Consider the following 13,426-nt stretch of genomic DNA (forward strand, 5'->3'; position numbering starts at 1 on the left):
CGCTGCGCTGCGGCCCACCCCGCCCTGTGAGTCGCTGGTGTCGAGGCACCACGGCGCGCTGTTGCGCTGGCTAGAAGAGTGGCGGGGCCGTGGCGAAGAGTCCGTCACCCTGGAGCAGTTCCGGGAGCTGCTGGAGGCTCGCGGCGCCGGCTGCTCGGGCGAGCAATTCGAGGAGGTGAGGGCGGGCTGGCGACTGCGGGGGCAGGGCAGCCGCCCGCAAGGGCGCGAAGAGGTGGGCAGGGCCTTTGGAGAAGCCAGGCAGGAACTCGTAGGGTCCGTAGGTTCTCAGAGTGGGAGCGTGGGGCTGCTAGGACTCACGTGGGGCGCTTCCAGCTTGTTCACTTTAGGGGCTTGCTACGTCTCTTTCTAACCTTTATTAGAGGTATGGAAAGCCCAGACTAGGCCGTCCTTAATCTGAAGAGCTGGACAAGCCCAGATGTCTTTGCATGTTGTAGCACAGTCATTTGTACTGTTGGCTGATGCTGGATCACTTCTCTCTGGAGCCGCCTTGTCAGGGTCCAGAGCACTTCTAGGACTCAAGGAGTTCCAGTGAAAGCCATTCTGTTTTATTGACTTTTAATGGAAGTTTTTCAGAGCACCTTCCGAGTCCAGTGTGGGTGCCTAATAAATGTGGGAGGAGAATAACAGACTGGAAAAACTCACATTCTAAAAGCCATCCTCATCACGAAAAACTAGCTTTTCTAAAACACTTGTTTTTAGGTCCTTGAAGAACCTTGTTTTAGACTCATTTAAACCTCCATAGGCCCTAAAACTGATAGGCAAATACCAGATTTTCTGTGAATACTTGTAATTTTACAGTTTTCAGTAAATCACCAACATCATCTTTATTAAATCATTAACAGAGTGAATTGATTTGGCAGCAAAATATTATCGTTGAAAGGGATCTTAGGAATTGTCTGTACTGAACACTTCATTTTAGACTTAAGAAGAGACTTATCCAGGGTCACCCAGAATCATTGGCAGAACTGAGACTCTTACCCAATCTCTTGATTGTTTTAAAAATTTAATTAATGTCCCACTACCTCCAGCCTAGGAAACTCTATGGGGCAGTTCTCTCTCATATAGGGTCACTGTGAGTCAGAATCAACTCCATGGCACACAACATAACACACCTCCTTCTTGGGATCTTTTTTTTTTTTTTTTTAAACTTCATGATATAACCAAAAAAAAAAAAAGAAAAAAAAGAAGCTTTATTTGTGAAATTGAGTAAGCCACATAGAATCTCTTTGGTGTAAATGGTGAATACATAAAGCAGTAAAGTGACAGGTACTTGTAGTGTTATTAAATAGTATTGTATACTTTAAAACTAGAGGCTTTCAAAATATTTTAAGAATGTTTTCCTGTCCATGACCAGTATTCAGATAATGCAGTTTGTGAGTTTTTCATGTTTTCCTTTAGAAAATATCTTTAAGGAATCTTCACTTTTATAAATATTGGTTATGGTAGTTAATGAATGGTCTCCTTTTTTTTTTTTTTGTTTTAATTCCAAGAGTACACATAATGTTTTCCCACTCTAGTACCTAGATATATTTGTGAGAATACGAAGTGGTAGGGCAGAAAATGACATGCAGATCTGCTCAAGGAGGTGATACATTTCAGAATTGTCCGAAGGCTAATGGAGAGAAGCAATGCTTGTATTGTGAGAGTGTCTGACAGGAATAAAACCGCAGGTGGAGTTTGTAGGAGTCCTGCAATGTAAGGCCAAGAAGTCTTCTGCAGCGTGGTCCAAAGATCATTCAAGGGCTGTGACATTCTTTCATTCATTGAGCATATACTGAGTGCCAAACACTTGGATGACAGTGGACAAATCAGATACTTGTAGTATGTGGAAGAGACAGACATTAACCCAGTAACAATAGGTGTGGTGAGCATTATCCAAGGAAGAGTGTAAGGAATAAATAGCAAGAGTATTTAACTTCATCTGAGGAGTTAAGGAAGGAGTCCTGGAAGGAGTCAAGGAACTGTTTGGCTACTAACTGAAGGATTGGTAGTGCAAATCCACCCAGACGCACCTCAGAAGAAAAGCCTGGCCATCTACTTCCTAAAGATTACAGCCACTGGAAACCCTACAGCGTGCAGTTCTACTCTGACACACATAGGATCACCATGAGTCAGAATTGACTCAACAGCAATTGTTTTTGTGGTTTAATGAGTCAAGGAAGCCTTAGAAAGTAATGTTTTAGCTTAGATTTGAAGGGTGAAAGTTAGCAGGCAAGGAGCAGGAAGTGGTAGCAGTGTTTCAGGCAGAGGGAATCACACAAAGGTCCTATATACAGAGACTGGAGACTCCCGAAAAAGTCTATGTGGTGTATTAGGGTTAAATAAAACTGCCTGAAGGGACAGAAAACCCAGTGTATCAGTGGTTTAAGCAAAAAAATGTTTATTTCTTTTTTATGTAAAAGTCTAGGTAGGCAGTTCAGGATTGATAAGATGGTTTCACAGTCCTCAGGGACCTGGGTTTCATCTGTCTTGTGCTGCGATCCTCCACAGGTACCTTCCACTTAGCAGTCCAAATGACTGCTCCAACCATCACTTTCCGCATTCTGACCATAAGAAAAGGGAGGAAGAGGGTCACGCCCCCATTAAGGGCATGACTTACATCCCATTCACCTGAACTTAGTCACATGGCTGCACTTCTGCTGCAAGGGAGACAGGGCAAGATCCTTATTCCATGTCCGTATATACAGCTAAAAATCAGGTTTTAATTACTGAGAAAGAGGAGAAGAGACACTGGGTTACAATTAGCTGTCTTTAACTCATTTGACTAGATCATAGAATGTAAGAAGAGAAATGAGACTAGAGAAGTCAGATCATAGGAGTCCTTTGTAGCCTGTACTAAGGCATTTGAAACTGGAGTTTTAAGGTAAGTACCATGATGATTCTGGCTGCCTTGTCTAGAACTACTTGGAGAGGGGCCAGAGTAGACCCAATGAGACCAGGTAAGAGGCTATTGTAACAGTCTAGGTAGTGGCTTGGGCTAGGATGGTGGCAGTGAAAATGGCATGAAGTAGACAATTTTGAGACCTTTATAGGAAGCAGAATTAGCAGTTCTTGGAGACTTATTGGATGTGGGTAGAGGATTAGAAGGAGAAGGAAATCAAGGATGACTCTCACATTTCTGACTCGAGTGACTGAAAGGATGATGGTGCTGTTTTTTGAGAAAGGGAACATTTTCAGGAAGGGCAGGGCAGGAGAGGCAAGATGAGTTTAAGGTGCCTGTGAGAGAGCTAAGTGGAGATATCTTGCAGACAGTTGCATATATAAGTCGAGTTTAGGAGAAAAAGACTAGGAGATACAGAGTCATCAGTTACTTGGAGTATTTAATAAATTAATTTGCACTTTGGGGTTTTGTGAGCAATTAGCCACATTGTTTCCACTTATTCTGATAAGCTTCTTTTTTTTTTTTTTTCTTTCAGTGACTGTCTTAGTTATCTAGGGCTGCTGTAATAGAAATATCACAAGTGGATGACTTTAACAAAGAGAAATTTCTTCTCTCACAGTTTAGGAGGCTAAATTCAAATTCAGGACACCAGCTCCCCGGAAAGACTTTCTCTCTCTGTTGGCTGTGGGAGAAGGTCTTTGTCATCAATCTTCCTGTGGTGTAAGAGCTTCTCAGCACAGGGACCCTGGGTCCAGAGGATGCAGTCTGCTCCTGGCACTTCTTCCTTGTTGTATGAGTCCCTTTCTCTTTGCTTGCTTCTCTCTCCTTTTATCTCTTGTAAGATAAAAGGTGATGCAGGCCATACCCCAGGGAAACTCCTCATTAACCTCAGGCAGAGATTAGGATTTACAATGCATAGGAAAATTACATCAGATCACAAAACAGAAGGCAAGCACACAATACTGGGAATTATGGCCTCGCCAAGTTGACATATATTTTTGGGGGACACAGTTCAATCCATGACAGTGACCAAGTATGAAAAGATCGTGAGAACTTAAATCCCTCAGAGGTGGTCCACAGACTGTTTGGCATAGTTAAGTCCAGAGGCCATTCAGCCACTGTAACTAAAGAAATATACAGGAACAAAAAGTTGTGAATAGTTGTACCCTGCTGTTAAGAAACACAAAATCATGGTAGTCATATATGTGGCCGAAATAAATATTGAGGCATAAGCACAGCAATAAGGACTGGTTATTTATAAAATGTTTTGAGTTATTTTTATCAAAATCTCTGGGACAATCTAGAGCTATGTCCCAGGGTATTAAATATCCATACACAGAGCTCACAAAGGGTGTGCTTGAAAGTCTTCTTTCACATCAGTGTAATTATCTCATCTCAGTCTTTATAACATGTTCTAATACATGGTGTCTGTTAACTTAGGCCAATCGTGTGGAGCAGGTGGTATGACAAGGGCCACCAAACCAAGGAGGAACCTGAGAACTCAGAAAGGATTAGTAACTTACTTCACTATGATTAGAAATTAAGTTTTGGCACTGAAACTCAAATGTGGGTCTTCTGATTCCAGATCCTCACTCTTTTTCCTTTAAGCAACTGTTTTTCTGTGATTATTCTTTAGTTTCAGGAATACATAGTTAGCTCTTTAATTTTTCCCTTGTGCTAAGTGATGACTGGCATGGCAATCCAAATTGGAGAAGAAGCATTCTGTATTTTTCTTGAAGCCTATTTACCTTTTTTAGGAGTCTGTGGGTAACACAAACAGTTAAGCCGTCAGCTGCTAACTGAAAGATAGGTGGTTCAAGTCCATTCATAGGTACCTTGGAAGAAAGGCCTGCTGATCTACTTTCGAAAAATCAGCCAGGGAAGACTGGAGCACAGTTCTACTCTGGCACATGTGAGGTCACCATGAGTTGGAATGGACTCGATAGCAGCTGGTTGAGGGGAGTTGGGGTTTGGATTGGTACTAAAATTTGGTGACCCCACCCCCACTGGTTAGTTGAAGAAGGTAGTTCTGACTCAAAGTGAAGGCTTAACCAAGGTTTAAAAACCTGACTGTGATAATCTAACAGTAGTTATCCCGTCTATAAATAAGGGGTAATTATATTAGGAATACCCAAAGGAAGTAAGCATTAGTTGTCATTTGATTCTGTGCCATAAAAATAAGTCTGTCCTTCAACTTGATTAAGTATGTACTTCCATGTCTTGGTTAATTCTACATCTAAGTTTCTGGAAATGTATTGTGATACTTTAAGGGTTTTGGTGAAGTAATAAGGTGTTTTTATAGTGGCCATTAAAATGAGTTATTTCCTTTAATTAATTTTTATGAGAGCTAGCATGGTAGAATAGGTTATCACTGGTGTACATCATTTGTTTATTATAAGGCTTAGAGTTTCCAAGTGTTACATGCTCTTTCTTTGGTCTCCTAATTTGCATTGCCAGCTGTCTTGTCTTCACACTGTTTCGACCTTAGTTGCTTGAGTGGTGTCCTAAAGTAGTTCTTGGAGTTATTGTACCTTACCATGGACCAAAGTCTGAAACGTTATCATTTTATAGTACAGCCACACCTTCTTGCATGGTAGGTGTGGTCCAGGGAGAAGGATGCTTTGGCTTGCTCACAGGGAGTAATGTTTAATTGACTCATATGTAGAAGAGGAACAGGGTTAAAATTAAATTCTTATTTGACATTCGAGATTAGAGATTTGTGTTCTTAATATGATTTGCTTCTGGAATATGCATAGGTCTTATTTTATTAATTTGCCATATTAATTTTGGTGTCTATGTTGTGAAGTTCATTGGATTGCAAACTTTGAGGGAAGGACCATTTTTATTCATCTCTGTTCATTGTTTTAGCACAGTCCCCCCAGCCATCTGCCTTCATTACTACTGCTCTCAGTAAAGGGATGGCTGTTGACAGTCGTGAGTCAGTGTAGACCAGAAAGATCCTCGGTGAATTGGAGGTTATTTGGGGCTTGCATGCTTTGCAGTGAAGAAGATGATGGACTGGCTTCTTTGGAGAAATTCATGATCCAGGTCAGCCGTAGACGAAAGTCCACACAGCTCTGTTTTGCCTTCTCTTGATTTCCAGAATACTATACTATTTTATCATGGTATTGTCTTACTTTAAAAACTTCATTGGCTTCCCATGGCCTTCAGAATCAAATCCAAATACTCAACTAATGTTTAGGTTCTTATACCTTTCCATCCTTATCTCCTAGTGCTCTTCAGCCAGACTAGTCCATTTTCTGTTCCTCATGTATGTGGGACATTTGTTCTGTCCTTCCATCAGCCCTTTGCTCCATCCTAAGCCCTCTCTACTTCCAAGGACCACAGAGAAGAAGCACTTAGCAGTGTGGAGCTTGGGAAAGGTTTTGCCAAACCAAGGCTTGAGAGGCTGGAAGAATTTGCATGGCGAAGGAGGAATGGGATATGTCAGTTGAAAGGCACTGCATATGCAACTGAGGTGAGAGAGATCATGGCATATTTTGGGAATGACATTTCTTTGACACCTAGCCTAGAGTCTTGAGTTGTCTGGGACTTCAGTAATCATCGCATGCGATTTGTAAATTCCCCCTTCTTCCTTCTCCACAGTAAAGGGATCTCTTGTAACATCCTGGACAGATGTGAAGTTAGCCTGTTAACAGTATCAGCGTGTTTGCTGCTTTATAAGTCTGCCCATTCTTTAGACTGTGCTTGAGAATGTGAACTCTGGAGCCAGCCTACTTGTGGGCAAATCTTAGTTCCACTATTCTCAACCTGTGTGACTTTGGACAGTTTACTTGACAGCTCTGTGTCTCAATTGCCTTGTGTATAAAATGAGGATAATACCTTATGTAGTTGGTGTGGGAATTAAATGAGTTAGTTCATGTAAAGCTCCTAGAACAGTGCCTGGTACAAGCTAAAAGCTCAGTAAGTGTTGCTGTTGGTGGTCCTGTTTTTCCCTATTGTTCTTAGTTCTGCTTTAGGATTACTTCTATACAACAGCCCTTTAAATACTTCATTTAGGCATAGAATGTGAGTCTATCTTATAGATGAGTAAACGGAGGTTTTAAATGGATAGGTGACCTCTCCAGCCAGCAAGTGGCAGAACTGGGATCAGATCCAGAACTTCTGACTTCTATTGGAGCGTGTTTCTCTCTAGCTGAACCAGTGTGCAGGCCTTATGTTTAAGCCTGGTGCATTTCATTTTGCTGATCTGAGTCCACAGTTCTAATCTGTGGTGATTTTGGCATGCTCATGGATGCACCCTGGTCTCCTTAACTCAGTAGTGGTTAAGGAGGTACAACAGGAGTGGGTGAGGGTCGAGCCCTGCCCCATGCTACCTTTAGGCCAGAGCAAATGGATGGAAGTCTGTAGTCAACCTCCAGCTTTTCTGTCTCTTGTCTGCAACTTGGATCAATATAGCTTTTCAACTAGATTGTCAGTAGTTCTCTGGAGTTTATTAGATGGCATCTTGTTTCTGAAACCCTTGGCTCTTCACAACAAACTATGGGGAGGAAAGGTTGGGCAGGATGAGGTTGTTGAGATTTATAGAGGTCGAGAGTTTCATCCAGGTCACACAGAGAGTAAATGGTAAATCTGGCACCATACTGTAATCCAGGTTTCCTCTCTTAGTCTGTTTTATACTCTTCATCTCCCACATGGTGCCCTGCACTCGGGTGCTGCCTGGACAGTTACCGTGTGGATGTCAGAACACATAGTGGGGAGGTGTAGAGGAAGATGAAGAGTACAGCAGATTATGTTGCCATCAGCGTGGAGATGGGTGTTGGTGCCATGGAAACGGGGCGTTGCTCTGTTTTTAGAGGGGCCAAAGGAGACTTACTCCGCTTTGCACTATTAGTTTAGGCCTCTAGAATGTAAGTTCTAGGCCCCACATTCCAAGGCAATGTGTTTCAAACTGCCCCTTTAGTGGTGAAAAATCTATTTAGTGAGTCTTAACCTGCATGTTAAAAATAAATGAAGTAGAATGGAAATGGAAAAACTCAGAGTATATGATACCTGATGAGAGAAAGTATTGCATTCTTTCATGAAACTTTTATACCAACGTGTCCTGTGTCATGAGGCAAAATGTATTTCTTATAGTGAATTGGCTAATAAAGCTTGAGAAACACTGCTCTGAGGTGTATTGGCAGACCAGAGAGATCCCAGGATGGGGATGAAACTGAAGTCACACCAGATGGAAAACTGGTTGAAGGAATGGAGGGTTTGGGGAAAACTCAGAGGACCTGATCACTGTTTTCAGTAGTCTGGAGGGCTGTCTTGGGTCAGAGGGAGTAGATGTGCTCTGAATGACCCCACGGGATGGTAAGTTCAGGGAAGCTGGTTTCCATTTATCATAGGGAAAAGAGTTGTTGCCGTCAGAACTGAGCAGAGGACATGAGCTTCCGATCACTGGTGTGTAAGCAGCAGGTGGGTAACCACTCACAGAGACACTGGAGAAGGGGCTCAGGCAGCACAAAGGCCCATATTTTATTAAGATACTTGTAGGCCCTTCCAATATGAGCGCTTGTATAGATCTGGGATGGTCAGCCCCCTCCACCCTTAATATTCTCCAGTGGCCTCATAGTGATCTTAGGATAAAATCTACCTCCTCAGCTAGTCTGCCAGGCTGTTTATTCGACCCCTACCCATCTGTTCATCTCCTGCCCCTGCCTCCTTTCTGGCCACACCAAGCAGGTTATAGTCCTCATAACCTGCTATGGCTTGTATCTATGCTCACCTTCTGTCCACTCTTCCTGGGATGGCCTCCCCCTCTTTGTAAGCTTGCGAACACTGAGTTATCCATTAAAGCTCAGTTCAAGGGTCGTTTTCTCTGGGCCATTTTCCCTGAGTGCCCTTCCATGTCCTGGGGATTTCAGTACTTCTTCTTCTGGCCCTCTGGTATGCCTTAGGGCTCGTAGCATAGTAGATGGAAGTGTGGGTTCCTGAGTCAGCCAGACCAGGGTTCACATCCAAGCTCTGTCACTTCCCAGTACTAACCTTGTGGCCTTGAACAAAATACTTAACCTCTCTGTCCCTTATCAGTAAGATAGGAACATTGCTAGTACCTGCCTTTAAGGTTGCTGTAGGAAATACTAGTTGATCCATGTGAAGTGCTTAGAACTCTGCCTAGTGTAGAGTAAATGCTTAATATGTATTACCATTAGAGTTGTCGTTTTAAAATTTTTATTTATTTTGTTGAGAATCTACATAGCAGCCATTAACAGTAGTTTATGTTGCTACTTCTACTACTATAATTAGAGCTCCTGGTTTACAGATCTCTGTCCTCCTAGCCTATGAGGTTTTTGGAGAGCAGGGACTATGCCCTGTTCATCTTTGTACCCCCAGAGCCAAGCATAGGATCACGTGTATAATGGCTGCTTACCAGATGTGGTTGAATGAGTGCATGGGCAAATTGAGTCCTGTGAGATCCTGTGAAACAAGCTAGATGTTAAGTTTTAGATTTTTAAAACCTGAGTATTTCTTGTTATTGTAAAATATATATATATATATATAACATGACATTTGTCAGTTCATCATAAAACCTGAGTATTTCTTTAAGGATAATTTCGGAGTGTTAGGAAATTACATATTTATTTGGTGACGCAGTTAGCAAAGCTGATCTTTTTTGTTTGCTTGAAAATTCTTTTTATTATATTCATTAACTATTGACACATCAACAGAGTCTGTTAAAAATAGCAAAAAGTCACTGTTTTTATAGCCTTGCTTATGTAGGATTTTTATTAGCAATAAATGGTAGGAGTTGTGTGGGAATTGTGAACCATGCAACACTTGAGGTACAGGTAGAACTTGAATTGCAGAAAGTTTTGGTGGCTGTAGGACTTGAATGCTGCCTTGAGATTTAGAGAGAACAAGTCTCGCTTGTAAAGTTGATACTGAATTAACAAGGACAAAAGGCACTAAGCGCAACTTTTATAGACGAGAGGAGGTGGTGGTGCTAAGAGAGGTTTTAAGCACTTGGTCTCCAGACTGCAGAGAACCCCAGGGGTTATCTGGTCACAAGAAGGAATCCAAATACTAGCTGTGTAACCTCAGGCAAGTTACCTGACCTCATGGGTGCAACTATAAAATGGAGAGGTTAAAATAGTAAGTACTATTACTGTTATAAGGAATAAATGATATTACATGTGTAAATTCTGTTGTACATAGGGTCCCTATGAGTCGGAACTGACTCTATGGCACCTAACAACACCAACACACATGTAAAATGTTTTGCATAGTGCCTGGAATTTAATGAGTGTTCCAATTAATAATCCAGAGCTTCTCAACCAATATGCCATTCCTAACTGAATGGGTTACAGCTGTGCTAATCCCCTCAGACCTGAGTTACACAAATATTGTTTTCTTAGTATGCCCTCATGTGAAAAAATGGGGAAGCACAGTTTTAGCTACCATCTGACACTGTGGTTTTCACAGTTTGGGGCTTCATACGGCAGACTCAGAGGCTTTGTTTCTGTGCCACCACCTTCCATACCCACTAGCTCCATTTTTTATATTAAGATTGTGTTTAAAATTTCTTCATAATTAAAAATTCCCTTTTATTACTACAAAAGCAACATATGGGTTGCAGAAGATTAAAAATAACAAATAAGCAAAAATGAAATATAAAACATTGTATTACAGTTAACATCTTAATATTCTTTCAGGTTTTTTATGCATATACATATGTGTATATATTTTGTATCAATGTGGGAAATGCATATTTGCTTTTTTCTACAGTAATGTAAGATCATTCTCTAATATTCTTTTGTAACCTACTTTTTTCAGTGAATAATCTTTACCTTTTTTTGTGTGTGTGCGCTTTAGGTGAAAGTTTACAGCTTAAGTTAATTTCTCATGCAAAACTTTATACACACATTGTTTTGTGCCATTAGTTGTAATCCCCACAATGTGACAGCACACTCCCCCTTTCCACCCTGGGTTCCCTGTGTCCATTCAACCAGTTCCTGTCCCTTTTTATCTTCTCATCCTGCCTCTGGACAGGAGCCATCCATTTGATCTTGTGTATCTGATTGAACTAAGAAGCACACTCCTCACGTGTATTATTTTTTGTTTTATAGTCCTGTCTAATCTTTGTCTGAAGAGTAGGCTTGGGGAGTGGTTTCAGTTCTGGGTTAACAGAGTGTCTAGGGTCCATAGTTTTGGGGATTCCTCCGTCTCTGTCAGACCATTAAGTCTGGTCTTTTTATGGATCTTCACCTTTCTGCGTTGATATATTTCAATCTAACACCCAGTCCATATTTGCATTTAACCATTTGTCCCAGAAATGTCCTCTTATGGAATGTCTGTAAAATTTTATTTAGTTCTATCGATAGCTTTAACACTGATGTCAAAAAGCCTTATACTGATTCAAAAAAGAAGTTTTCAGTTACTCATCAGTTCATTTCATGCTTGAAACCCTATTTTTTTTTTTTTTTTAGCAACAGTGAAAGATTTTTTAATGATTGCCTGTCTTAAAAACTACAACACCGTATAAATAAGGAATGATATGCTCTACTGTGCTCAGCATATAGTGATGGTGTGACTTGTCACATTGACCTGACCACAATGTCTGGGTGGCCTAGGCTTTGAGATTCAGGCAAGGTGGCTTGGGAATCCCAATGGCTGGATCCAAAATGGTGGTCAGAGGCTATTTCACATTGAGAATTACCACTGGGACAGAGATGTTCCAGGTATTCAAGCTGTCAGACATGGGGAAAGGAAAGGTGAGGCAAGAGGTGTAGGAAGGGGCCACTGAAGGATCATCTCACCAGTTGTTCTCATCCTCTCATTTTTTTTTTTGTTACTATTGTGCTTTAATTGAAAGTTTACAATTCAAGTGAGTTTCTCATAGAAAAATTTATACAGACATTGTTATGTGACCCTAGTTGCTCTCCCTATACTGTGACAGCACACTCCTCCTTTCCACCCTGGATTTCCCATGTCCGTTCAACCAGCTCCTGACCCTCTCCACCTTCTCATCTCGCCTCTGGACAGGAGTTGCCGGTTTAGTCTCATGTATCTACTTGAGCTAAGAAGCACACTCTTCACGAGTATCATTTTATGTCCCATAGTCCAGTCTAATCTTTGTCCGAAGAGTTGGCCTTGGGAATGGTTTTAGTTTTGGGCTAACAGAGAGCCCAGGGCCAGGTCTTCCAGAATCCCTCCAATCTCAGTCAAACCGTTAAGTATGGTCTTTTTACTAGAATTTAAGTTCTGCACCCCACTTTTCTCCTGCTCCATCAGGGACTCTCTGCTGTGTTCCCTGTCAGGGCAGTCATTGGAAACCCTATTTTTAAAAAAATTTAGTTTTATTTTTATCAGTTGCACATGCACTTAGTAAGAGAGTCCACGAGACTTGTACAAAAAGCAGTGGTTCCCTGCTCTCCTACCCCAATGAACAACCACTCGTGAAGAAAAGCCACTTTTCAGCTTTTTAGCTGATTTCTTTTGGTATTCACCTCTATATTGCCAAGTAACATTCTCATATTACTTCTTTGTGATTTTTCAGTTTTAAGCTTTATCCATTTAATTTCCACTACAGAAGATGAGACTTAAGTTGTCTTTTATTTTGCTTAATTTTCTGTGCTTTATCATTAACTTGACCATATATTCTCCACCAATTGTCTATATCTCCTCTAACACAAACATTCAATATTTTCAAACACATGAGTATTCTATCAGTTTCATTTTCTCAAAGAAATATTTTCCAGAGCCTTCGGACCTGCTTTAGTCTGGGCTTGTTAGTCACCATCTGGACTTGTTATTCACCAGGTCTGCTGCATAGGTGCCATCTTGGAATCTCCATCATTCTGGTGATTCACTTTATCTCTTGGTTGGGCCCCATGCTTCCTCTTTCTTAGTATAGTCCTTCATTCTGGTGGGCCATCTTCTCCAGTAGCTTTCTGGAGGCATTAAGGGGAACATTAAGTAGTACATTTTTTAAGAACCTTCCATATGTGAATGTCTTTGTTCTTGCTCTCACAGTTGATGGTGTTTTGGCTGAATATAGACATCTGAGTTAGAAGGAGTCCCCTCAGTGTTGAAGGCACTGCTCCCATTGCCTGCTGCTTCCAGTAGAGATATTGAAGTCTAGTCCCACTCTGATTCTTGACCTTTTGCATGGAAACTCTTTTCTTTTCCCTGAAAGTGGGAACTTCTCTTTCTCCTAAGTGTTTGGAAATTTCCTTGTGATGTGCTTTCATCCCTTGTGCAGGGTGTTCAGTCCTTTCAATCTCAAACTCATGGCCTTCAGTTTGGGGGAGTTGTCTTAATAATCGTAATAATTTTGATCCTCTGCCCCATTTTCTGTGTTCCCTATTTCTGGAACTCCTGTTATTTGGGTGTTGGACCTACTAGGCAGGTCTCCTGATTTTCCTTCTCTTTTCACCTGGTTTCTATCATTTTGTCTTTTTGTTCTACTTTCTGGACAGTTTAGTCAACTTTATCTTCCAGCCTTTCTGTCGAGGTTTTCACGCGGGATATTTCTAATTTTCAGGAGCTTTAAAAATGTTTTCTGAATGTCCTTTT

At 41.3% G+C, this 13,426-nt stretch overlaps 1 protein-coding gene across 1 annotated transcript in view; it reads left to right on the forward strand.

Annotated features, from left to right (window-relative positions):
• Positions 1 to 13,426, forward strand: part of ZZEF1 (zinc finger ZZ-type and EF-hand domain containing 1) — a 119,593-nt gene that overhangs the window by 207 nt on the left and 105,960 nt on the right. The window contains 1 exon segment of the mRNA XM_023731139.1: positions 1 to 175. This exon segment is cut by the window's left edge and continues 98 nt beyond it. Within this exon segment, the coding sequence (XP_023586907.1) occupies positions 1 to 175 (175 nt within the window).

The sequence above is a fragment of the Trichechus manatus genome, unplaced genomic scaffold (assembly GCF_000243295.1).
Source record: "Trichechus manatus latirostris isolate Lorelei unplaced genomic scaffold, TriManLat1.0 scaffold00040, whole genome shotgun sequence".
Classification (NCBI taxonomy): domain Eukaryota; kingdom Metazoa; phylum Chordata; class Mammalia; order Sirenia; family Trichechidae; genus Trichechus; species Trichechus manatus.